Below are 25,675 nucleotides of genomic sequence, written 5' to 3'. Positions count from 1 at the left end.
ATATATATATATATATATATAGAGAGAGAGAGAGAGAGAGAGAGAGAGATGGAGTCTCACTCTCTTGCCCAGGACAGAGTGCAATGGCACTATCTGGGCTCACTGTAAACTCTGCCTCCCAGGTTCAAGTGATTCTCCTGCCTCAGCCTCCCCAGTAGCTGGAATTACAGGCATGTGCCACTATTATAGGAGTTATTAAGAAATTATTAGGCTGGGCACGGTGGCTCATGCCTGTAATCCCAGCACTTTGGGAGGCCGAGGTGGGCGGATCAGGAGGTCAAGAGATCGAGACCACGCTGGCCAACATGGTGAAACCCCGTCTCTACTAAAAATACAAAAAGTAGCTGGGCGTGGTGGTGGGTGCCTGTAGTCCCAGCTACTCAGGAGGCTGAGGCAGGAGAATGGTGGGAACCCAGGAGGCAGAGGTTGCAATGAGCCGTGATTGCGCCACTGCACTCCAGCCTGGGTGACAGAGTAAGACTCCGTCTCAAAAAAAAAAAAAAAAAAAAAAAAAGAAAGAAATTATTTTAGGCAGATAGAGAGCATAAAAGGTCCTTGGTAAAGTTTTTTTTTCTTGTAATAAAAGCAACTCCAGAAACGTTTCTTTTCTAGCAGAAAAACAGCTTGAAGGGCCAGGCTGGCAAGTATTGATATGATAACGTGGATTAAAACTAGGTCTGCCCAACCTGGCCACTCCCAGGTATCTCCACCTGTGCAGGACATCATAGTGGCTCACACTGCATATTAAAATGCTAGGATGGGAGGGTCAATTATTTCGAGGGCTACGTGAATGACATACCTAGTCAAATCAATCCCCTGGGCCCTAAGTAAATCAGACACTGCCTCCTTTAGCCTCCCAATATAACTGACCATTCCTCCTCACCCACCACACATGGGGTTTCCTCTCTCTGCTTGCAGCCCCCCTCCCTCTGTCTCTGTAAGGAAGAGCGTCTTCCTTCTTTCTTGCCTATTAAACTCTCTACTCCTTAAAACCACTCCACATGTGTCCGTGTCATTTTATCTAAATCAGCGAGAAATAAAGGACCCTGGTGTTCCTCCAGTCATCAGAGCTGTATCACCACCATGTCCCACTAATTTTTTGTATTTTTAGTAGAGACAGGGTTTTGCCATGTTGGCCAGGCTGGTCTGGAATTCCCGACCTCAAGTGATCCGCCCACCTCGGCCTCCCAAAGTGCTGGGATTACAGGCATCAGCCACTGTGCTGGCCAAGAGGAATTTAATTTACGGTTTAACTTTGAAACAAAGATAACAGCCCTTTCCCAAAACAAACTCCCTTCTTGCCTGGGGACCAGAATGCCTTTGTAAAACTAACAAATTAGCCACAACATTAGAAATTATGGTGTCGGAGTCATGAACCAGAGGCCACAAGATTCCAAACCTCCCCAATTGCTCCTCAGGATAACATCACTACTGTAAAACCTAAGAATGGTGCTCAAGATATATTTTCAGACCCTGCATTCTGCATTCTGATGCACCAGCTGGTGCCATCCAGACTGGTAATCGGGCTCAACCGGTTCTGTGATCCCACCCAGGAACAGAAGACAAGAAGAAGAACCCACTGTGACCCCCTAAGATTTCATCTAGGATCCGACCAATCAGCACTCCCACTCCCTTGCCCCCACCCACCAAATTATCCTTTAAAAACCCCAGTCCAGGTTTTCAGGGAGACTGGCTTGAGTAAAAAACTCCGGTCACCAGTTCAGCTGGCTTTGTGTGAATTACACTTTGCGTTGTGATTCCCGTCTTGATAAGGCAGCTCTGTGTGGGCAGCGGGCAAGCAGAACTCACAGGGCACTGACAGTCTTCTCATTCCCCTGCTAAGGCCATGCAGTAACTTTTAACTGTCATACACTGTATTTATCAGTTCTAAAATACCCATGAGACTCTTTTTTAATGGTTTTTACTTCCCTACTGAGATTTCCTCATTTTTCATGAATTGAAAGCATATTTTGTTTTATTTCATGGAGGAGAGTTACAGTAGTCAGTTTAAAATCGTTGCATACTAGTTTCACAACCTGGTTCTTTTCAGGATTGGACCCAGTTAATGTTCTTTTCTTTTGAAAATGTGTCTTTTATGTAGAAAAGCAGAATATGCCACCTCGAAATCATGCATTTTTGACATAAGGATGAATTTGAGTTGAAGACAACTGAGAAGTAGACATCAGAATAGCTCTCTCCCCTCCCCCACCTGCCTAAAAGCAGGACTTAAAAACTGTGTCCCTCCTTCGCTCCCAACCAGGGAAGAAATCTTTGGAAGGCATCAGCCTGAAGAAGGCACCACAGAATTCTACATTACAAACCCCATTTGTTTGCCATTCTATGATTTGCATCCCAGACACTAAAAGTCCCTGTCCTTTGTCTTGTCACTGCTCTAAAAACGCACTGCTCTTCGCTGAAGATGAGATATAAGCTGGGTTTCTAAGCCATCTCTGTGAGATTCACTCATTCCCTGGGTACGTCCTACGTGCATATGAAATACACACATTAAAACACTCATTTGTTTTTCTCTTCTTAATTTGTCTTTTATTACAGGGGTCTGTCCCAGCTAAGAACTCCGAGGGGTAAGAGGAAAAACAATTTTTCTCTCTTACACTACGATCCTGGTTCTACAGAGAGCAGGTAACTTTGCCCTGCATCTGGAATATTAATTTGTACACTGTTTTCTTGCTTGTATTGAATTGCAAATTATGTTTCTGGGGCAGCAGCTCTCCTCTCAATTCTTAGCTTTAGTCTTTAGCTAAGCTTCTTTGTGTCTGTTCCAGACATGGGTTGTTCAGAATTTGATTGGATATATACACAGACAAGATTTTGGGATCCCTCCTCTGGCTCATTCCCTTTCCCCATTATCTTATCAGCCAGTTATCCCATCTTAGATTTCTGGTTCCCTCAAAATGTGTTTTTCCCACAGGCACACCCTGCCACCACTGAGTGCACCACGTAAATGAAACTTGGCTCCAGGATAAAAGACATGGACACAGAAATTTCTTTCACAGGGAATGCACTATAATATAACCTATAGAGGTCAGGCATGGTGGCTCACACCTGTAATCCCAGCACTTAGGGAGGCCGAGGCGGACGGATCACGAGGTCAGGAGATCGAGACCATCCTGGCTAACACAGTGAAACCCTGTCTCTATTAAAAATACAAAAACAAAATTAGCCGGGCGTAGTGGCAGGCGCCTGTAGTCCCAGCTACTCAGGAGGCTGAGGCAGGAGAATGGCGTGAACCCAGGAGGCGGAGCTTGCAGTGAGCCGAGATCCAGCCACTGCACTCCAGCCTGGGCGACAGAGTGAGACTCCGTCTAAAAACAAAAAACAAAAATCAAATCAAAACAAAACAAAACAAAAACATGCCCTATAGAAATTCACTCTTCCGCCAGGGCATGGTGGCTCATGCCTGTAATCTCAGCACTTTGGGAGTCCGAGGTGGGTGGATCACCTGAGCTCAGGAGTTCAGGAACAGCCTGGCCAACATGGTGAAACCCCATCTCTACTAAAAATACAAAATTAGCCGGGCATGGTGGCACACACCTGTAATCCCAGCTACTCAGGAAGCTGAGGCAGAAGAATCACTTGCACCCGGAAGGCAGAGGTTGCAGTGAGCCAAGATGGCGCCACTGCACTCCAACCTGGGCAAAAAAGAGTGAAACACCATCTCAAAAAAAAAAAACAAAAAAAGAAATTCACTCCTCCAATCATGTACTGTAACATACTCTATAGAACCTCCCTCCTCCTCCAATCATGCACTGTAACATATTCTATAGAACCTGGACATAATACAAAAAGGCAATTACACTGTGGTCTGCTTATTCTCCAGTGCCTTTGAGCAGCTGCTTTTTATATTATATCCCAGTCTTATACTTGTTTTATACAGGGCATCCTCCGGCAGGGTCTTAGCCCATCATTAAAGTATAAATCCCCTAAAACACTTTTTAAGTTAAAAAAAACACCCCAGTATACATACTTTCTTTTGTTACACTCCAGCTGCATATTATATACCATAAAACCCCCATCCGTGTCCACATTTTTTTTTTTTTTTTTTTTTTTTTTGAGACGGAGTCTCGCTCTGCCGCCCAGGCTGGAGTGCAGTGGCCGGATCTCAGCTCACTGCAAGCTCCGCCTCCCGGGTTCACGCCATTCTCCTGCCTCCGCCTCCCGAGTAGCTGGGACTACAGGCGCCCGCCACCGCGCCCGGCTAGTTTTTTGTATTTTTTAGTAGAGACGGGGTTTCACCGTGTTAGCCAGGATGGTCTCGATCTCCTGACCTCGTGATCCGCCCGTCTCGGCCTCCCAAAGTGCTGGGATTACAGGCTTGAGCCACCGCGCCCGGCCTCCGTGTCCACATTTTTAAGTCACTGAAAGTAATAGCTGAGCATTCAGAGATGGGAAAATCTATTTTGAGACTAACCAATTGTGCCCAAGAGGATTTAAACATGCATAATTACAAGTATATATTTTTGCTATAATATAGGTACTGAATACGACTTTCCCCTTTGACATTATATTTATTAGTTGCCAAAGACTAAAATAGGTAGGCAAGACAACAAATTCTATTAAGTGACTAAAATATAGCATTAGCTTTCAAAATTGTATCTTTTCATTAAATGTTATTCAAAGTAATAAGTAAATTACAATAATTTCTACTCATCCATGGTGGTAAAATACCTTCCCTTATAGTGAAAGCTGAGTTAGAAATCTAAGGCCAAGGAGAGCTTCATGAAAATCTTTATAATTATGCTCACCTAAATAAATTTGATAAAGATGGCACACCAAAAAACACAGTATCAATATTTCACCCACTTTAAAGGTGATATTATGAGTTAACTAGACAAACACATGCACTTAACAATCTTTACTTACTAGCAATGCTTTCTGGATTTGCCATTCCCTATGGTTTTGGTGATGTTTTTGTAAATGTATTTAACTTTGCTTCTGTTAATGAATGCACCAAAAAGAGTAATCGTATGGTTTTCCATCCAACTTCTTAAAAACTTTTTGACTCCAGGTTAGTAACTTACACCTCCTGTGTCTTGACCTTTGGTTTCTACTGTAATCAAAGAGATGCAGAATCATTTGCATAAGAAGGAATAAATGGGGATACCTCTTTAATAACTGCGGTAGCAGAACCCATAAGATAGTTCCTGGCCCATATCTAGTCCCCATACCCTTCCTGCCTGTTAACAGAAATCTGATTATATTCAGAACAGCAGGGCATCCAGCCCCAGAAGAGACGCTTGATTTTCCAGGCCCTGTTATGCACAAGGGTGGCCACATGACACAGTTCTGACCAATGAGACCTAAATGAAAGTCTTCTAGGAGGTCCTGGGAGGTTCTTATTTTTCATGATAAAAAAGAAAGAACTCCCCTAACTTTTCTCCCCTTCTGCCTGCTGATTAAAGTACCTCTAAGTTGAATTTTCCAGGCCTAATGCACACTCATATGCAGTCTTAGCTCTATCATGATAACCTAATTCCAAAGCATATACTACTAACCCTTCACTCCTCATAAATGCTACTGGAGTATATTTTTAAGACTTATGATTGCTTTCTCCAATTCCCTTTAATATTTGCCAAAATTTCATTGCAAAAACCATTAATTTCTCTGCCCTTTGCCATAAGGTACTTTTTCTGGTTCCCCTTTTCCTATTTCTCATAAAAGAGGCTTCTAATTTGTTTATACTGGAACAAAATTCTCATGTACAAAAAACATTTATTATGCTCTAATTCTATTCACATTTGATGGAGATTACTGTACCAGGAGAAATTTTAACTGGTTTGTCTCATTTAATAATGGTATTTTATTTATATACACACACACACACACATATACACATGTGAATATATATATATGCGCACACACTTCTTTTTTCCTTTCTTTTTTTGAGGCTGAGTCTCACTCTGTCACCCAGGCTAGAGTGCAGTGGCGCGATCTCAGCTCACTGCAACCTCCTACCTCCTGGGTTCAAGTGATTCTTGTGCCTCAGCCTCCTGGTAGCTAGGATTATAGGCATGCACCAGCACATTCGGCTAATTTTTGTATTTTCAGTAGGGACAGGGTTTCCCCATGTTGGGCAGGATGGTCTTGAACTCCCGGCCTCAAGTGATCCACCCACCTTGGCCTCTCAAAGTGCTAGGATTACAGGAGTGAGCCATTGCACCTGGCAATAATGGTATTATAAAGATAACTAACAATTATTGAGCACTTACTATGTACTTGGCACTAAGTGCTTTACATATTCCAAATAATCTTCACATCATTCCATTTTTTAGGTAAGAAAACCGAGGCTTACTTGAGGTCTCATGACAATGAGAGACAAAGCTCTTGAAACTCTGACTAGACTGTCTACTTCTAAAGTTCCTGGGCTGCGCATTCTCTGCTTATTGTGAAATTTTTTGCTTGATTCTATATTTACATTTTACCTTTGGATATGCAGGACTTACAGCCTTCACTCATTCATACTATATGAATAGAAATATGTACCTGCCACATAGCCCAGAAACAGCAGGAGCAGTTAAAGAACTTTGGAGGTTTTACCTCTTGACTCTGAAATTGATTTTTAGCAATTACACTGCAATTGGGAAGAAAATGTTCTTTTCCTACATGGTGGGTAGACAATTTTCCCAAACAAGAATGCCCAAGTGTATTATAAAGCAGAAATATATTGGAGTAGATATTAATCACTGGTTGTAAAACGCCTTGTGAGGTGTCACTGCATCTATTATTCCAAATGACGCACAACGCACATTTATGGCAAGATTTATTTCTCTTCCTCACATGTTTTCATGGTAATAAATCTTAGAATCAAATAAAAAAGCTTTTTTCCTGGGGAGGGTAGGGTGGGAAGAAGAGACAGAAGAGGAGGGGGAAGGGAGAATAGGGGAAGGAGAGAGAAAGAGGAAGGGAAAGATAAACAGATGGCAGACAGACACTGGGTGATACTGAAGCATACAAATTACACCAGTTATATTCTTGAAAAACGTTTCAAGAAATTAACTTTCTTTGTATTCGTGATGTTTTTTCAATGTACATCACAGGAACAATTGAGGGGAATAATTTATTTCCTAATTTGTCATTTGCTAGAACATATTCACATATTCTGTACCTCTCTGCCTCAACTCTAGATTTTAGAGAAGGTAAGGGTTCAGATCAGTATATTCATAAGCTACATTTTATATTGCATATAAAAAAAAGGTAGATTTTACAAATTTTTACAATTTTACAAATATTTTAGATAATATCAACACTAACAACCGTTACTGAAGATAAAGGATAAAATTTTCTTTATCTCGGCATAAAGCAGAGCAAACATAATTGGCATATTAACAAATTCATATATGATAAAATACCCAGCACTATATATATTTTTCTAACTTTCAGATACCTTTGAAATAGGTGAGGAAGAAATAAAATGTAGATGATTAGCAAATCTTGAGTATAATATTAGTTATTCTTTTGAAAAACAAATAGTTAATGCTTTTCATGTACCAGGCACTGTTACTGGGACACAAAGCTGAATAAGATTGGGTACTCCCCAAAATGTCCCTCGCCTAATGAGCCAAATGTAAAAATAATTATGATTCCATATAATAAATGCCTGACTAGCAATATGCAATATAGTATATTCAAGAAAATATATAAATGTATACAGACTGATATCTGAAGACAATCTTACTTCACCCTTGTGTAAGGCATTCAGTTTACTGGGATTGTTACCAGATGCCCGCTCACAAAGGCAGGCAAGTGTGTAGCTGGGGCATTCAGGAGGGTGGAGACGAGATGGAAAGGCATCGACAATCACTGTGAGTCCGTTAGGGGGCTTCCCGGTGGACCCAAGAGACCCGTTCTTTGATTAGGGAGTATCATCAGTGGGGCACTGTGTGGATTAGAAGGCCCTGAAAGCTTGCTCCTCAATGGGCTAAAAGCTGAGGAGCTTGCTTTGCAGGGCTGTCCATGTGGAGTCTGGCGGATCCTGAGCCCCATGAAAGGAATGCATTGACTCTGTCTAAGACTGTTGTTGCCCTTCACTGCTATCATAAAAACTCTATGGTGAAGCTACAACTATTAACCCCATTTACATATGAGAACTATGAGAACTATGAAGCACAGGAGAGAGGTAAAGTAACTTACCAAAAGTGATATCAACAGTAAGGGGCAGACTGGAGTTTGGACCCACGCAGCCACTCCAGACTACAAGCACTAGGAACCTTTATGGTAGGCAGGATGGCCCCCAAAGATGTCCTGGAACCTGAAACAGGTCACAGACCACAAAACAGGGAGAGGATGCTGGATTATCCAAGCAGCGCTCATCTAATCCCATGAGCCCATAAAAGCAGAGAACCTTCTCCTACTGAAGTCAGAAATATAGGGCAGAGGTGAAATCAGAGAGATGTGAAGTGTGAGAGAGACTTGATCTGCAGGTGCTGGAAGGACCATGTGGAAAGCATGGGCAGGGCTCAGGCGGCACCGAGGAGCAAAGGCCAGCCAGCAGGGAAGTGGGCAACACTCCTGCAGCCACAATGAATTGGATTTGGCCAACAGCCTCAACGAGCCGGGAAGCAGATACACCCTCAGGGACCAGGAGAGAAGGCAACCTTGAAGACACCTTGACTTTGGCCCTATGAAATTCTAAGCAGAGGAGCCAGTAGAGCCAGACTGTACCTGGACTTCTGACTTCATTTTAAAGATGATAAATAAATAGGTGCTGATTTAAACTGCAAAATTGGTGGTATTCATGGCAGCAATGGAAAAAGAATACAACTTTCTTAGCTAATCCTTTGAGTGGCTTTGGAATGGCCAAGCAACAGAGTCTGCCTGGGCAACTCTGAGAAAGACCCTGGAGGAAGAAGCCTCTCACAGGTGTGTCACAGAAAGACAGGAGCTCGCTGTATGAAAAGCAGGGGGGCATTCTGTGCTGAGGGACAGAGATGATATTTAAAATGCATTTAGGAGAAAGCCATGGGCATTCCTGAAGAAACAAGCCATTCCATCTTAAAAATATGGAATATGCAATCATTCTCTTTCTAAAATACTTGTGTTCTTCTGTATTTTTTATGATAAATTTAGTGCTAGTTTGAGGAAATAAAACTGCTATACATAAAAATACAGAAAACTTAAAAAAGATTGACAATTAACTTGTAAAAAATTATGATCTTAACTACAAATAGAGGAGAGTGAAAAGTCTAAAAACAAGAGTTCAACATGTACATAATAACTAACTCCTAAAAAGATAAAGGTATATTTTGAATAGTTATGCATAAATTGAACATTTAGGCATGAGTAATACTTGAAATGCACCAGGAGAGCTTAATTAAAAAAAAAAAAAAAGATAGTTTTATTATTACTACACTCCTAATAAATGGGGTATTTGAGACACTTAATCTAATTTAATCCTCTTGATAATCCTCTTGATAATCCTAATTTAATCCTCTTGATAATCCTAAAACAACATTATCATCATGGTATGCATGCAGAAACTGAAGCTAAGAGAAAATAACTTGCCTACATTTTAAAGACGATAAAAATAGTTGTTTGACTCACATTTTACATATGTGATGATGTGCAAACTTTGCAAACTGTATACCATAAAGTAATTCTTTTCTTAGGAAAGATTTTAATAAACCTTTCTGCTAAGGGGTATGGGTGGGAGAAGTGCATTTCCTAATTCAGCTCTCCTAGGCTAATGATCGCTTGTAATGTTAGATATATGAAGATATGATGTGATGTTATACCTAGCAAGAGTGTGGGCTTGCTTTGTAACACTCCATTTTGCAAACAAAATGAATAAAACAAAAGTCCCCCAATCCCTACCTCAAAGCTAATTACTACATGGGAAAAGTAGGCAGGAGTAGAGAAGCTGTATCTTCTGACAGTAAAGAATTAGATGGTAGTGAAAACATCTACCTTTAATAGTGGTATTTTCAATAACAGGTCCTTACCTAAACTGATCCTATCAAGATAATGCTATTTTGCAGAGTTGTTTGAAAATAGTTCATTCTGCTAAAAATAGTCATAGAGGCCGGGCGCGGTGGCTCAAGCCTGTAATCCCAGCACTTTGGGAGGCCGAGACGGGCGGATCACAAGGTCAGGAGATCGAGACCATCCTGGCTAACACGGTGAAACCCCGTCTCTACTAAAAAAATACAAAAAAAACTAGCCGGGCGAGGTGGCGGGCGCCTGTAGTCCCAGCTACTCCGGAGGCTGAGGCAGGAGAATGGCATGAACCCGGGAGGCGGAGCTAGCAGTGAGCTGAAATCCGGCCACTGCACTCCAGCCTGGGTGACAGAGCGAGACTCCGTCTCAAAAAAAAAAAAAAAAAAAAAAGTCATAGATTTAAATAATCTGGTCTGCTTCTGTTTTCTTATTTCAAACTCAGTAATATAACAGAAAAATATTCTAGATTACATATCCTAAGCACACACACCTCAATCCAATTTTGATGTGTATCATAAAAATTCATCTGCCGTCTATGCTCTGTAGGGGATATATGGCATAACCACAAGGAAGTCTACAATTGCAATAAAGAACCAAGGACAAACTGCTAAGTGACAATATATTAATAAACTGCACACAAGGGCTCAAAACATACATAATTACAGTTCAAGGGACAAGGAACCCATGGAGATAGTGGGACTTTGTGGTCAAATTATATTTAATTATGGAAAGCTCTCAGTGAAAAGTTAGGTTTCATTTTGATTAAACAATTGCTGCATGGTACTAACTAAAATCTATAAAACACAGGAACGTTTTCTGAAAAACTCAGTTTGTTACATGCAATTCCGTTCACGCAAAATTTGCTCAAAACCTAGTCTGGCCTTAGTCAACTGCTAGTTGCCCTTACAGAGCACACTCCTCACCCAGAACTCCCAAAGCATATTACACAGTTCTTGACTTACAGTAGCCTGGAATGTCATCCAGGAGTCCAAGATGTAACATTCTAGATACAGAATAGCTTTTAAAATACAAAATTATATCAATAATATGCAAAAAATGATTCTCATAAAAAATAACAATTTTTAAAATTTCAATAGATTTATTCATTCTACAAACATTTACTACCTACTGTATTCCTATTTCAGTATCAAGCAGTAAGGATGTTTAAAAATAACTCCCTGGGTGTGATGGCTTACACCTGTAATCCCAACACTTTGGGAAGCTGAGGCAGGAGAGAATTGCTTGGGCCCAGGAGTTCAGGACTATCCTGGGCAACATGGCAGGACACCACCTCTACAAAAACAATTTTAAAAATTAGCTGGGTGTGGTGGAATACACCTATAGTCCCAGCTACTTGGGAGGCTGAGGTGGGAGGATCTCTTGAACTTGGGAGGTCAAGGCTGCAGTGAGCTATGATTGTGCCACTGCACTCCAGTCTGGGAAACAGAATAAGACCCTGTCTCAAATTATTGAGACATGTCTCAAATAAATAAATAAATATTAAAAAAATTTAAAAATGATAACTCAAGTACACTCAAGAAAAAATTCCTGTTCTCAGAAAGGAATAAAGTGGGGAAAAAGAAATAGAAATGTATTACAGTAAGCCCTTGGTAATCATGAATTAAGTGTTCAGAGCTTCTGTTTGAAGTTTCAAGCATAAACTTATGAATCTGGAGACCCAGGCTATGATAGATGACAATTTTCAATCTTGCTGAGGCCCAGAGGGTGCACAGCATGAGCTGGTAGGTTCTACTGTGGGTAGAATTCCCAACCTCCACATTTCCAAATGGTTTGGTTATTCCTTATCATCTCACCACATCATCAGGAGTTCCCACCCCCTTTCAGAGATGATGAGAGTGAAGAATGTATGTGTATGGAATTCAGAAATCCAGAAACTGTTGGCAGTCTGAGGATATATCCATGTGAATATTGTACACCTAACCATATTTTCCTTAGAAAGAAAAGGAGACAAGAATAAACATTTATTTAAGGAGCAAAAACAGGCATGTATTTTTTTTCTGCATTCCACTGAAAATATAAAATGTACAGAAATTTTTCATTATCACATTTTATACTCTAATACAAATAAGTTACATCTATAATAATGTTAATAGCTATCACTAACTGAACTCTTACTACTCACCTATGTATCAGTAACTATGTGTACCTAGGTACTAACTGTACTCAGCACCGTTCTGAATGTTTTAAATGTATTAACCTAATTAGCCATTACAACAACCCAGTGAGGAGGGGGTGGTTATATTACATCTACATTATTAAAAGTTTTAGCAAATACGTTATATTACAACTATGTTATATTAAGAACCTCAGTTAGCCTTTCAATTTAACCATTTACATCAAGTTGATGAGGTAAGAAAAGCAAGGTTCAGCGTGTGATTAAATAACTTGCTCAAAGTCTACAAGTCATAAATGGCAGAAAAGTAGGAGTCAAACACAAGACTATTAAAGCTCTTACCTGCTCTATAATACAATTTATTTCCAAAAGATGGAAAATGTTCATGTATGATATCTTCTTAGTCTCCTCTCCATAATCTTGCCATTACCCTTCTATATCAATATCTTTCCACATCAGGAATTGAAAACCGGCTGGAGGTTAAGTTCATATTAAAAGAAAATTTAATAAAGCTATATGTAGAACAGTTTTCCTCAATGCTTCTCAAATGTATGAGTACTCTGGCACGAGAATCTTGTTAAAATGCAGACTGCGGTTCCTTGGGTCTGGAGTGGGATCCGCATTTCTAACAATCTTTGAGGAACTGCTGATGATTTTGATCCACAAACCTCACTTTGAGAAGTTGTAGAGTATATTCCCCCACCTTCCACCTGACACACACACACACACACACACACACACACAATTTAGTTCATTTTGAATAAAGAGAAAAAAATTACATTTCTCTGGGTATTAGGGTAGTACTGATTTCCTTATGCTTCCATTATATATTATGATGTTAAACAAATTTTAAAGTTTCAAAACAAAAATTAAATAATCATAAACTAAAGCATTTCCAACAGCTCAAGATTGTGTAAAATTATAGACAAGTTTTCCTGATTTTTATTCTGTGGAAAAAGTTGTAAAGTCCTTTGGATTGACCAGAAACTATAAAACTCCTAGAAGAGAACACGGGGAAAAGCTCCTGGACACTGGCCATAGCAATAATTTTTTGGTATCACACCAAAAGCTCATGGCACAAAAGTAGAAATAAACAAATATTACTATATCAAATGTAAAAGCTTCTGCACTGCAAAGAAACAATTCTTAAAATGAAGTAGCAGTGTATGAGCTGAGAAAAATTCCTTGAGCCCAGGAGTTTGAGACCAGCCTGGGCAACATGGCAAAACCGTGTTTCTACAAAAAATACAAAAATTAGCTGGGCATGGTGGTACCCGCCTGTGGTCCCAGCAACTCAGGCAGCTGTGGTGGGAGGATAACTCGAGCTCGGGAGGGAGCCACAATCATGCCACTACATTCTAGCCTGCAAACACCCAAAACTATACATAGAGAACAAAACAGTGGTTACTAGAGGCAGTGAGTTGGAAGAAGGAGAGGATATAGTCAAAGGATACAAAATGGCAGATATGTAGGACAAACAGGTCTAGAGTTCTAATGTACAACATGAGGACTACAGGTAATAAAAATGCACTGGATGTGGGATTCATGCTAAGTGAATAGACTTCAGCTGCTCTGGCCACAGAAACAAAAAACAGTGGGTAATTATGTGACATTGGGAATATATTAATTTGCCTCTCTACAGAAACCATTTTACTAACTATATGTATCACATAACATCATGTGGTATACCTTTTTTTTTTTTTTTTTTTTTTTTTTTTGAGGCAGAGTCTGCACTCTGTCGCCCAGCCTGGAGTGCAGTGGCGCGATCTCGGCTCACTGCAAGCTCCGCCTCCCGGGTTCGTGCTATTCTCCTGCCTCAGCCTCCTGAGTAGCTGGGACTACAGGCACCCGCCACCGCGCCCGGCTAATTTTTTGTATTTTAGTAGAGACGGGGTTTCACCGTGTTAGCCAGGATGGTCTGGATCTCCTGATCTCGTGATCCGCCTGCCTCGGCCTCCCAAAGTGCAGGGATTACAGGCGTGAGCCACCGCGCCTGGCCTATACCTTAAATATATAATTTTAAATCTCATTTTAAAAGAATCCTTTTAATCCATCAAGTCCTTCAGCATCAACTCCAATCACCCTCTTCAGCCTTATTACCCCCAGTGCCATTCACGTTCCCACTTCTCCAGTCATGCTGTACTCCTCGATATTCTCATAATGTGGTATCCCTTAAGTCCTTGCTCATGGAGTTCCCTACCTGAGCCTGGAAAACCCCCACTTAATCTTTCAAGGACCATGTAAGTATCATTTTAATGTAAAACGCCTTCCCTGATGCGAACGGGCAGAATTAACATGTCTTCTTTCTTCTCGTGTGTCCCCAAGATATTCTTTATATATGGTCACTTACTGTAACACTCATTGCAGGAGGCTACACTTCTATTTCTAGCAATGGTGCAGTATCACAGCAATTTCTCTGCCAGCGAATGAGGTATGGCCATGCCCTCTCTAACGAGTTCAAGATTTCAGCCCTGGCTGAGCACTCTACAGTTCATGGTATTTACGCTCCTGTATAATCCCTCCACTTGAGCGTGGGCTGGATTTCCTGTCTTGCTTCTAATATGATATAATATGGCAGGCGTGATGGTATGTCACTTCTGAGATTACATAATAAATACAATGACTGCAGCTTCCATCTTGGGTGCTCTTGCACACTTTTCGATCACTCAGTCTCGGGGAAGCCAGCCACCATGCCATGAGGCAGCCCTAAGGAGTGGCCCATGTGGTTAGACACTGAAGCCTCCAGAAAACACCTAGCAAGGCCGACTAACAACCATGTGAATGAGCTTGGCGCAGATTCTCCTGCCCCAGTTAAGCCTTAAAAGGACAGCAGCCCTGGCTAAGCTTGAGTGCAGCTTCTCCAGAGACCATGAGCCAGAACCACCCAGCTAACCTGCAGCTGGATTCCTGACTCTCAGACACTACATGAGACCATAAGTGTTTATACAGATGCTAAGTGTTGGGATAATTATTACACAGCAACACAGCTAATTACAGGGGCCTTTACTCGAGTGCCCTCTCAGCCCTAGGGGTGGGGCTGCTCCTTCTGTCTGCTATTCCTATACTCTTCAGAGTTCTCTTTCCTTCTCATGAGACAATCTCACATTACTCCAGTCTCACAGTTCATAACAATTATTTATGTTAAACTTTTCCTATTAAAGTCTGCATGGTATCCATCTCCTGGATGGACTTGAACATTGGATAAAGCTGCTGCTGCTCCGGTCAAAGAATCACACTTTGAGAATCACTGGCAGAGATTAATCATGATTCAGCTCCTGGAGCTGGGCTCAATTCCCCTTAAGTCCACAGTCACAACAAAATCAAGTAAAAAGGAGGAAACGGCTTTAGATGAGTAACTAAGAGTGTCTGCTTCAGAGGCCTTCCATAATTGAAAACAACTGCTACTATATTGGTTCGCTGCTTTTCATAATATTTGGCTCAATAATGTAAAAAATGTTATAAATACCAATGTATGGAAATATGGCTCAGAGAAGCAGACTTGAGTGGTTTTCAGAATCAGAGGCTAATTTTATTGACTGATCACACCACACACCTAGGCAGCCAATCTAAAATGAGGTAGAGTAAATGACTTAAAGAATACTTAGTAATAAAATGTTATTGTGTTGGTAGATTTTTGTAATCCTTACTGGGTAACATCATGGAGAGAAAATTATTCAATGCTTAACTTACATATTAACAAGTTACCCTAGGGGTACCACAAAGTTCAACAAACTAGGTGGCTTAAAACCACATAAATTTATTTTCTCATAGTTCTGGAGTCTACAATTCCAAATCAGCATATCAACAGGGCCATGCTCCTCATCAAACGTACAGAGGAGAATCCTTCCTTGCCTCTTCTAGTTTCTGGTGTTGACTGGCAATTTCAATCTCTGCCTCCATCATCACATGGCCATCTTCTTTCTCCCTATGTCTCTTTCTTCTAAAATTGTTTTTTAAAAAAGAGACACAGTCTCACCATGTTGCCCAGGTTAGTCTCGCACTCCTGTTCTCAAGTGATCCTCCTACCTCGACCTCCCAAAGTGCTGGTATTACAGGCATGAGCCATCACACCCGGCTCTCTTCGTATAAGAACATCAGTCACATTGGATTAAGGGCCCATCATATTCCAGTATAACCTCATTTTAACTAATTACATCTGCCATAACCTTATTTCCAAATGTCACATTCTGAGGTTCCAATGGGTTAGGACTTCAACCTTCAATACCTGTTTTTCTGGTGGGGGACACAATTCAACCCATAACATTCTCATTTTCTTGAAATTTCATGTCTACAAAAACAAGGCATAGTTTGACATCCTCAAATTGCATTCTTATTTTTAAAATCAAAATTTTAATCTGTCAATCATAAAAATATTAATAGGGAGGACAGTGGCTCATATTCATTTTATCTGATGACTTTCCAATTATCAAGAGGCAGTCTTTCACTATCCCTCTCATTTTCACATTCAACAACAATATGATGTCCATTTCATCCTTTCTTTAGCATATACTCATAACCACTGGCATAGGTCCCCACCCCAACTTAACATTTCATTGCAGAGATATCACAAGCCCCATTAGTTACCTGTAGTCTAATTTTCTATTCAACATAAATCAGGTATATAGCTGAGGTCAAAAATCACATTTAGGCCGGGCGCGGTGGCTCAAGCCTGTAATCCCAGCACTTTGGGAGGCCGAGATGGGCGGATCACGAGGTCAGGAGATCGAGACCATCCTGGCTAACACGGTGAAACCCCGTCTCTACTAAAAAATACAAAAAACTAGCCGGGCGAGGTGGCGGGCGCCTGTAGTCCCAGCTACTCGGGAGGCTGAGGCAGGAGAATGGCGTGAACCCGGGAGGCGGAGCTTGCAGTGAGCCGAGATCGTGCCACTGCACTCCAGCCTGGGTGACAGAGCCAGACTCCGTCTCAAAAAAAAAAAAAAAAAAAAAAAAAAAAAAAAAAAATCACATTTATCCAGATATAAAGGGTAAAAAGAAAAATACGCAATTTCAGAACTTTGAGTTCAATTAGTGTTTATCTCCTGTGAAGTTGCAAATGAAACTCACCTGATTCCCATGTCTCTATCATTATTATTATTCTCATGTCAGGAGTTCATTTCATTCATCTTTCACTAAACATTTGCTGTAACCTACTTACTCTAAGGATAGTATTGAGATGGCAACTGGTAACAAGAATGAATGATGCAGTTTCTTCAATGCTTGCCAGATTTTTATTTTAGTTATTAAAAAATGAAACACTAAGTCACAAATGAAACACACATTTGTATGTAAAAATAGAAGAAATCTAGAGAAAAACCAATATTGAATATGAATTGGAAACTATGTAACTTAAATCATCAGGGGGAAGAGGTTAACATTTATTGAGGCCCTACTTAAGGTACCACATCAGGCAATTTATATGCTTTATATCAGGCAATTTATATGCTTATATAAATTGCTAGGCAATTTATATGCTTCATCTAATTCAGACACATCCCCATGAGTTAGGACTTGTTCCCACAGGTTTCCTTGCTTTTGTTTTTGAGACTGCGTCTAGCTTCTGTCACCCAGGCTGGAATGCAATGGCGAGATCTCGACTCACTGCAACCTCGACCTCCCAGGCTCAAGCGATTCTCATACCTCGGCCACCCGAGTAGCTGGAACAACAGGCGTCCACCACCACGCTCAGCTAATTTTTGTATTTTTTTTTTTTTTTTTTTTTTTTTTGTAGAGACGGGGTTTCGCCACGTTGGCCAGGCTGGTCTCGAACTGACGGGCTCAAGCAACCAGCCCGCTTCGACCTTCCAAAGTGCTGGGACTACCGGCGTGAGCCACTGCGACCGGCCTGTTTCCAGTTTTTAACCACATTCAAGAAGAAAGAGGTTTACAGAAGTCACTTGCCTTAGATTCCATATTCAGACCAATAGCTCTTTCAAAATTACCTTCTTAGTTTTAGCCAACTTGTCGCCTTTACAAATATGTAAATATGGGGATCCAGGGAGGTGAAGTGGGCATTGGAACACGTACCTCAGTGGAAAAAGAAAACCTGGTAAAGGTACGGTTTTACCAAGCATGAAAACAGTTGTGCTGATACTCAATCTTCTATTTCATTTCCACTTTTTGCCTCCTACCTTAGATTTTGTTCAGACAGCCCGTGAAGGCTGACAGGGTATGCCACCCCAAAAATATGTCTCTGGCATAAGCATTATTTTAAGCTAAAAGCACTTGAAAAACCAGAAGAGTGTTCTAAATTGCCCCCTTTTCTTCCTAAAAGGAGATAAAGCTGTAAAAGATGGCCTCCCTACGCCAGGGACAAAGAAACACTCGGCACCGCAGCCGGGAAAAGCGGAGATTTCTACCCAGACGTGGTTCAGTTCCATCTTCGGTTACCCTCTCCGCACACTTTACTCTCCCACAGCTGCCGCTCTTGGTTCTGCCTAGCATGAAAGTATTTGGGTTTTGCCACTTCTTTGTATCTTTTTCACGTGTAACACGTTCAAGAGATGTGTATGTTTTTCTCCTGTTAATCTGTTTTATGTCAATGTAACGCTGTGGCCCACCTCGCGAGCCTAAGAAAGTGAAGTTTGGCCTCCCCTTACATCCACTTCCCATTCCTGGGCACACAGACAGTAATAAATCTACATGGACAATGCTTCTTTGTCAGCGGGAGCCCAGGGACCAGACATGGCCAAGAAAAGCCGGCCTCCAAGCCAGGTGTGAGGAGCAGGTCGCCGGCAGAGCGCTCCGCCGAGTGGTGGGAGGTGTCCGCGGGCCTCACCGGTGCACAATCCCGCACCGCCAACCGCCGCTCGGACCAAAAAGGAAAGCACACTGTACGCGCATTTCAACGGCGCGCGGGACCAGGAGGGCCGAACTGCTGGAACGTGGCTTACGCAGCTGAAAACCCACGAACCCTACGCGCCGCTCACCGCGAAGGCCCGGAGCCAGGGGCCAACGGCTACCATCCGGCGCCCTCCCGCCCGAGGCCCTCCCAAGCGCGGCGCGCGCCTGTGACGTCACGCCTGGCGGAGGGTGGACGCTACCACCGCCGCGCTCCCCCTCCGGCGCCGGCTGCGGCCAGGCTGCCGACTCACCTTCCCGTCCTGATGAAACGGGAGGCCGGGCTCATCCGTGGTGGCCGGGGGACGAACACAGCCTGTCTCTTCGGCCGCTCCGGCGGCGAGCAGCGCCCCGGTGGCGGCCTCGTAGTCCGGGAAGGGGTTGGCGAACGCCCGTTCCTCCATTTCTGCCTCCCCTCCCAGGTGGAGCTTCAGCCTCTTTGACATGGTCTCGCCCATCTCCGCCGCGGTACGGCGCGCGGGCGGGGACAAACCTCCTGCCTCGGTGCTGCGGCTCGCCCAGCCACCGCCTCCTCACGGGGCCCGCGCAGAGAGCGTCCTCTAGGAGGAGCGAGGCCGCGCGCTGGCAGCAGGAGCGGGGCCTCTGCGCTGGGACTGCCTCGTCGCGGGCTGCTGGCACATCAGGCGGCCGCGGAGGCGGTGGGCGCGGTGCCTCTGCCCTGCTCCCGGCGCCTCTGCCCTGCTCCAGGCGGGGAGGAGCGGGCACGCGGGAGCGCCCGGCGGCTCACAGCCTGCTCGCGCCTCCCTGCACCTTCCCCGTGGCCCGCAGAGCCCGTCCGCGGCGACGCGCACGGCCGGGGCTGGAGTCCCCGGGTCGGGATCGCTGCGCCCGGCTAGCCGTTTTGGCGATTTCCAGAGAAAACCGAACGCCCGCAAGGGCCACGCTCCCGCGGGGAAAACCTGTAGAGAAGAAGTCGCTGTCACTCAAGGTGTGTGCGCGTCGCCGACCGGGGCGAGCACAGCCCCTGGCGCGCGGTCGTCAGCCTGCATTTCACCGGCCCCTGCTGCGCCAGCCCAAAGGAATAGCAGCAGTTCTTTGATATTAAGAAGAAAAAAAAAATCTCCTCTAAAGAACAGAATTTCAAAACAGCCTAAAACACTGCAAGGCTAGTCTCCGAGGGAGGGGGAGGGAGACAGTCCCTCCTATTCATCACTGTTGGAGGGGGGTGTCTGGGAGGAGGAGCCACAGGCCTTTTTTTTTTTTCTTTTTATGTTTTATGTTCAGTCCCTTTGTTTTGAATAAATGGACTTCTTTGGTACCGGGACATAAAATGAAAGCATACTTAATTATCTAACTATTTTATCGACCAGAAAGAGTCCTCCAGTGTTAATTAGCAAAGAGCATAGTATGTATTATAAAAAGGACACAACCAACCAGATCTTTGCATTTGTATAATCGTGATGTGGTTTACTTCAGTCTTCATTGGTTCTCTTTATTTTTGTTGTTTGTTTAGAACCAAATACGTGTAATGATTTCTGCTCCTTGAGGAAAATGTCTTATTTCCGTTGTCTTCGCTCAGTAAACATTGAGCACCAAATGGTACTAGGTGATGAAGAAATAAGAGATTAAAAAGATAGTTTTGGCTCTCTGGGGATTCCCAGTTATTGGGTGAGAAAAGCAAGGATTACAGCATAGCTGATGTAGGTGCTTTTCTGGAAGCAAGCAGAGATACACGTTAATGTAATGTAAAAAGTGACATGATGAAGAAAAACACAGTGCCGAGCACAGGGAGGGCTCGGTCCCTCCTGCCTAGGTGGCCTCAGTGGAGTGATGTGGGAAAGTCTGGCTTCCCACTACCTCTTCTAGTGTTCCCCCCAACCCCACAGGGCTGGACATGTGAAACACACCCCACCAAGAACGTGACCATGGGAAGGTACAGTGTAGAAGAAAATCATTTTAAAGGGGGTATTCAGCATAAGTATCTTCAAAGTTCAGGGAAGCAGAACGGATACGACAGGATGACTGTTATAGCAGCATCCCTTAGCTCCACTTTCTTGCTTTCCCCTTTCCTGGGGTCTTTTCTCCCATCAAATTTTCATAGCTACACGGTGTAGGAAAATCCACTCCAGGAACTACTGATGCCGACATGCCTTAGGAGCCATCCTTATCGCACCACAGGGATTCAACTAGACGAAATAACCCACAGTAGATGTTGCCCAAAGCCTGGGGAACTATCACGCCTTGGACAGGTACAGCAGAAACGTCCACTGCGGGCTTTGTTAGGTTAAGCCTAGTGAACTCTGAGCTCTCCCTACCCAGAAGGGAAGTGAAGATGGTCTCTTCTTCCTGCAGTCTGCTGGGGGATAACTGGTAACTGTTGGCAAGTACACAAACCTGTCCTAAAGAAGACCAATATTTTCAAAAGCTGAAAAATCGAAACCCAATTTAAGGAATCGGTATATTTTCCTAAATGCTGTCTGATCGGCAGATCCTCTGCTCTCCTGGACAGCTCTCTGACACTATTTTATGGAGAAGTGGCAGGTTCCCTTTCTTCAGCCTCCTGTCCCCTGGGGGCTTTTTAATGCAGAACACATGGGATCCCTTCTGCGGCCCTTTCGCACCCAGGGCTATCTTCCCCCGTGGCCACTCTTGAGCTCTTCAGTAGTACAGAGACCTTGGTCAGTTCCTTGAAATTACAACTTTATTTTCCTTAGGACAAGTCAAATTCTTAGGACACCCTCCCACTCTTCTGTGTAAGAGAAGGGCAAGAGGACATACATTCCGGCCCAAAGCACACCCAAGGAGTTGTGAGGACCCCTGGCAACCGACGTTTCTCTCGAAGACAGAGTCAAAGGACACGATGTGGGACAGGGCAGCATTGTGGCACTACGCTGAGATCTGGGGCGCCGTTCAGGCTGCGGGCATTGGGCGGAGCAGCACTTGGGGAAGCCGCCGGGTGCGGTGCCTGGGTCACGGCCCTCCAGGGAGGCCACCGGGCGGGGTGCGGGGCAAGGCCCTATGGGGTGGCCGGCGGGTGCGGAAATGGTTATCAGGGGAGGGTGTGTTCATCCTTGAAAATCTGAGTCAAAATAAGCGGTGTCATCCTCTTCCATTTCCCAGTACCTAAAGTAGATGCCCCAAATGCCGCTGAGCTTGAGCTCCCTTCTAAAGCCACAGCAGGCAGCAAGGTGGAGAGGAACCCCAGAGGTGGGAGGTCACTGGGGAGCGGGAAGGGGGGTTTCGGGGCACAGAGCAGCGGTGACTGCCCGCAGGGGCAAGCCTGAGCTCCCCGCCTGCGGCGCTCCCCACCAAGTGGGGCCTGAGACAGGAGGAGCTGAGGTGGGGGCGCCTCCCTGAGAAACGCCACCCCTCAGGATAGCTTCATCTGGAGCGCCCCAAACATGAGAGACAGGAAAAGTGATGGAAAACCTGGGCCACGAGGGCTCTCACTGTGGGGTTCAGCCATCGCTGAGCCCTGGGGCCCCGCATACAGCCCCGGCTCTCCTCTGGTCAGGTACCACCCCCTGGCCCGGGAACCAAGCCTCAGGTGCTTGCAGGGCTAGAATATATGGTTCTGAGAACTGCGTGGCGCTGGGTCAGAACCACGTGGGGCCTGTATTATGTATTTCAAAACTTCATGCTTCCCTGCAGCCTCAAAACCGAAAACAGGCAGTGAGCCCCCCATCCCCCACCCCGCCCAGGTGGCCAGATGCCCGAGCGTGGTGAGCTGGCCCTGCCACAGTTCCCCTTCCTGCCCTCCCGCACTGTGACCTAGTGACAGAGATTCTTTGCGTTACCATACTAGTCAGGCTCCTGAATCTCCTCCAAGGCCCATCTGCACACTTCCTTATAAAATCCAGCTTTAGCAAAGAGCCTTGCTAAGTCACTTTAGCAAGAACCACTCCCTAATATGTGATCACCCCCATTATTTGACCAGGTTCCCCATCCCTCACCATCCCCTAGGTGATGTTGGATCATCCTGGCCTGTGTTCAGCAAGAAGCCTATTAGGTAAGATTAGTCAGTACCCACCTTACCCCTCATGTTATCTCTTAGTAATTTTCCATCCAGTCACCCCCACCTTGCTTCTTGGCTATCCATTTCCACTTGTATTGGGAATTAAGCTCAATCTTTCTCCCCTCACTGCAGAATCTCATCGTGGTAGTCCCCATACCATTAAGGTCCTCAATAAAGTCAGCCGTGTGCTGTGAATGGTGTGAATGTTTTTCCTCTCTCAAAGGCATGTTGAGACTTAATCCCCAGTGTGACAGGAATCCATTCATGGATGAATGGATTAGTGGGTTGTCTCAGAGTGGGGCTGTAGCTCTATATAAAGAAGAGAGACCTAAGCTGGCACACTCAACCCCTTGCCATGGGGTGCTCTGTGCTGCCTCCAGACTCTGCAGAGACTCTCCACCAGCAAGAAGGCCCTGGCCAGGTGTGGCCCCTTGACCTTGGACTTTTCCAACTCCAAAACTGTAAAAAATAAATTCCCTTTCTTTATAAATTACCTAGTTTCAGGTATTATGTTATAAGCAACAGAAAACAAGACCCTGTGCTTTAACAGTTGACATTGAATAATTTTCCTGTAATATTAGAGACGCTCAACACACCGATGAAGCCCCACCTGCTTTTTGCTTGTGTCCACCCTGACCCCCAGTGATAGCACTGTCTCACAGGTCCCCACTCCCTCTGCTCCCCTCTCACGTGGTGGAGCCCCTCCCTTTGCAGGGTGGCCCCTTCATGGTGCACAGTGACTGCCTTTCTGGGACCTGGAAGCACAGTCAACTGATTTCTGTGCCTCCCCTGTGTCCCCGTTGTGGCCGCACCTGACTGATCATGAAAGAATAGAAAACAGGGTCTCTGTCCACAGTACCACCTGTGGAAGGGTGATAGGAAAAGAGAAGGTAGTCATGCTGAGTGAAGGAACTGCTCTGCCAATAACGGTGCATTTTCCTCACCTCACAGCAGACCACCACACAGCAGACCACATGGGGACTCTGAGGGGTCTGGTGCTGCGGCCATCATACCTGTCAGCATGACAGAGACAGTATGGCACCCTGAAGAACAGTGGCAGCACTCAGGGAGTAGACTTGTTCATGAACATAAGACACATAAGACACCAGGACGACTCTTGTTAAGATTTGGGAGGAGACTGGTTTGCAGGCAATGAGCCATTGAAATTCGTAGGTTAGTGGGATCCGCTTTACCTGGCACAAAGAGCAGCTGCAGAGGTCAGATCTTTTCTCTAAAACATACAAAAGTATTTTCCTTAACAAGTGCTATAAGGTACCATCTCAGGTCTCAGGTTGCTGCTTCTGCCTTTATCTACATGATTATTTTCTTTCTTCTTCTCCATGCAAAGAAATAGGCTTCTTTTGACACAACCTGGACTACATTTGATGCAGCTTCTCCTTTTATAAAGAATGTGCTGGCCAGCTCCTTCACTAGTGTCCCAAACAGATAATAGCACGGAAACCACCCCCTCTCTGCTATGTGTCCATCTCTCATGGGATGTCGGGCTTAGTGTGAGGCATTTTGACATTGTTGAGACTATGGGTAAGGCTGCCCTCTAAGAATGGGTGAGACTTCCCCTTAAGTGAGTGGATGTCAGTCTTGCTCATCTTCCAGCTGGACCATATAGACAGGAATCGGGACTCCTGCCCCACTCAGAGCCCCAATCTCTTGGTCCAGGCATGGAGGGATCCAGTTGTGTCTGGGGGGACATCCAAGTGATGAGACCCCTGTTTAAGGGGAATACATTGTGCATTTTAAACCACATTATTATGTATGTGCTATCTTGATCTGTTCCCATTTTTCTTTGGAGCCTGATAGAGTTTGGATCCATGTCCCTGCCCAAATCTCATATTGAAATGTGGTCCCCATTGTTGGAAGTGGGACCTGGTGGAAGGTCATTGGATCATGGGAGTGGATTTCTCATGAACGGTTTAGCACCATTTCATTGGTGATATCCTCATTATAGTGAGTGATTTCATGAGATTTGGTTGTTCAAAAGTGTGCAGCACCCCACCCCCAACTTCACTATCTTCTCCTCCGGCCATATCTCATGCCTGCTCCCCCTCTGCCTTCTGCCATGGTTGTAAGCTTCCCAGGGCCTCCCCAGAAGCCGAGCAGATCATCGTGCTTCCTGTACAACCTGCAGAACTGAGAACCAATTAAAACCTCTTTTCTTCATAAATTACCCAATCTCAGGTATTTCTCTGTAGCATATGAATACAGACTAATACAAGCCTTACTAAAGTCTTGTTTTAACAATTTCAGTTTGCGCTCACTCATATCACAGGAATGGAGCCCATTTGGGGTCAGAGCATCAAAGGGAGGGAGCTGTGCCCAGTCTGCCATCAGCAGGGGACAGCCATGGAAGTTAAGAAAACTAGGCCGGGCGCGGTGGCTCAAGCCTGTAATCCCAGCACTTTGGGAGGCCGAGGCGGGTGGATCACGAGGTCAGGAGATCGAGACCATCCTGGCTAACATGGTGAAACCCCGTCTCTACTAAAAATACAAAAAACTAGCCGGGCGTGGTGGCGGGCGCCTGTAGTCCCAGCTACTCGGGAGGCTGAGGCAGGAGAATGGCGTAAACCCGGGAGGCGGAGCTTGCAGTGAGCCGAGATCGCGCCACTGCACTGCTGGGTAACACAGCGAGACTCCGTCTCAAAAAAAAAAAAAAAAAAAAAAAAAAAAGAAAACCCAAGAGGGTGTAAATCTTGGGGAACAGGAGTTGGAGACACAAGATCCAGTTACCCTCCCCATGTGGTGTTTCTCCATTTATT

At 44.3% G+C, this 25,675-nt stretch overlaps 1 protein-coding gene across 2 annotated transcripts in view; it reads right to left on the bottom strand.

Moving 5' to 3' along the window:
* Positions 1–20,157, bottom strand: part of LOC105493059 (LanC like glutathione S-transferase 2) — a 70,062-nt gene extending 49,905 nt beyond the window's left edge. The window contains exon 1 of one of the 2 annotated variants that reach the window (XM_011760491.3): positions 19,180–20,157. In XM_011760491.3, coding sequence (XP_011758793.1) covers positions 19,180–19,383 — 204 coding nt within the window. In that variant the 5' untranslated portion in view covers positions 19,384–20,157. Of the gene's footprint in view, positions 1–4,881; positions 5,024–19,179 lie in introns of those variants that run through there. The other variant, XM_011760493.3, reaches the window with a different exon arrangement.
* Positions 20,158–25,675: the final 5,518 nt, after the last annotated feature.

The sequence above is a fragment of the Macaca nemestrina genome, chromosome 4, assembly GCF_043159975.1.
Source record: "Macaca nemestrina isolate mMacNem1 chromosome 4, mMacNem.hap1, whole genome shotgun sequence".
Classification (NCBI taxonomy): Eukaryota; Metazoa; Chordata; class Mammalia; order Primates; family Cercopithecidae; genus Macaca; species Macaca nemestrina.
Note: the sequence above shows the minus strand (reverse complement) of the source record. Positions and strands in the feature narration are given on the sequence as shown.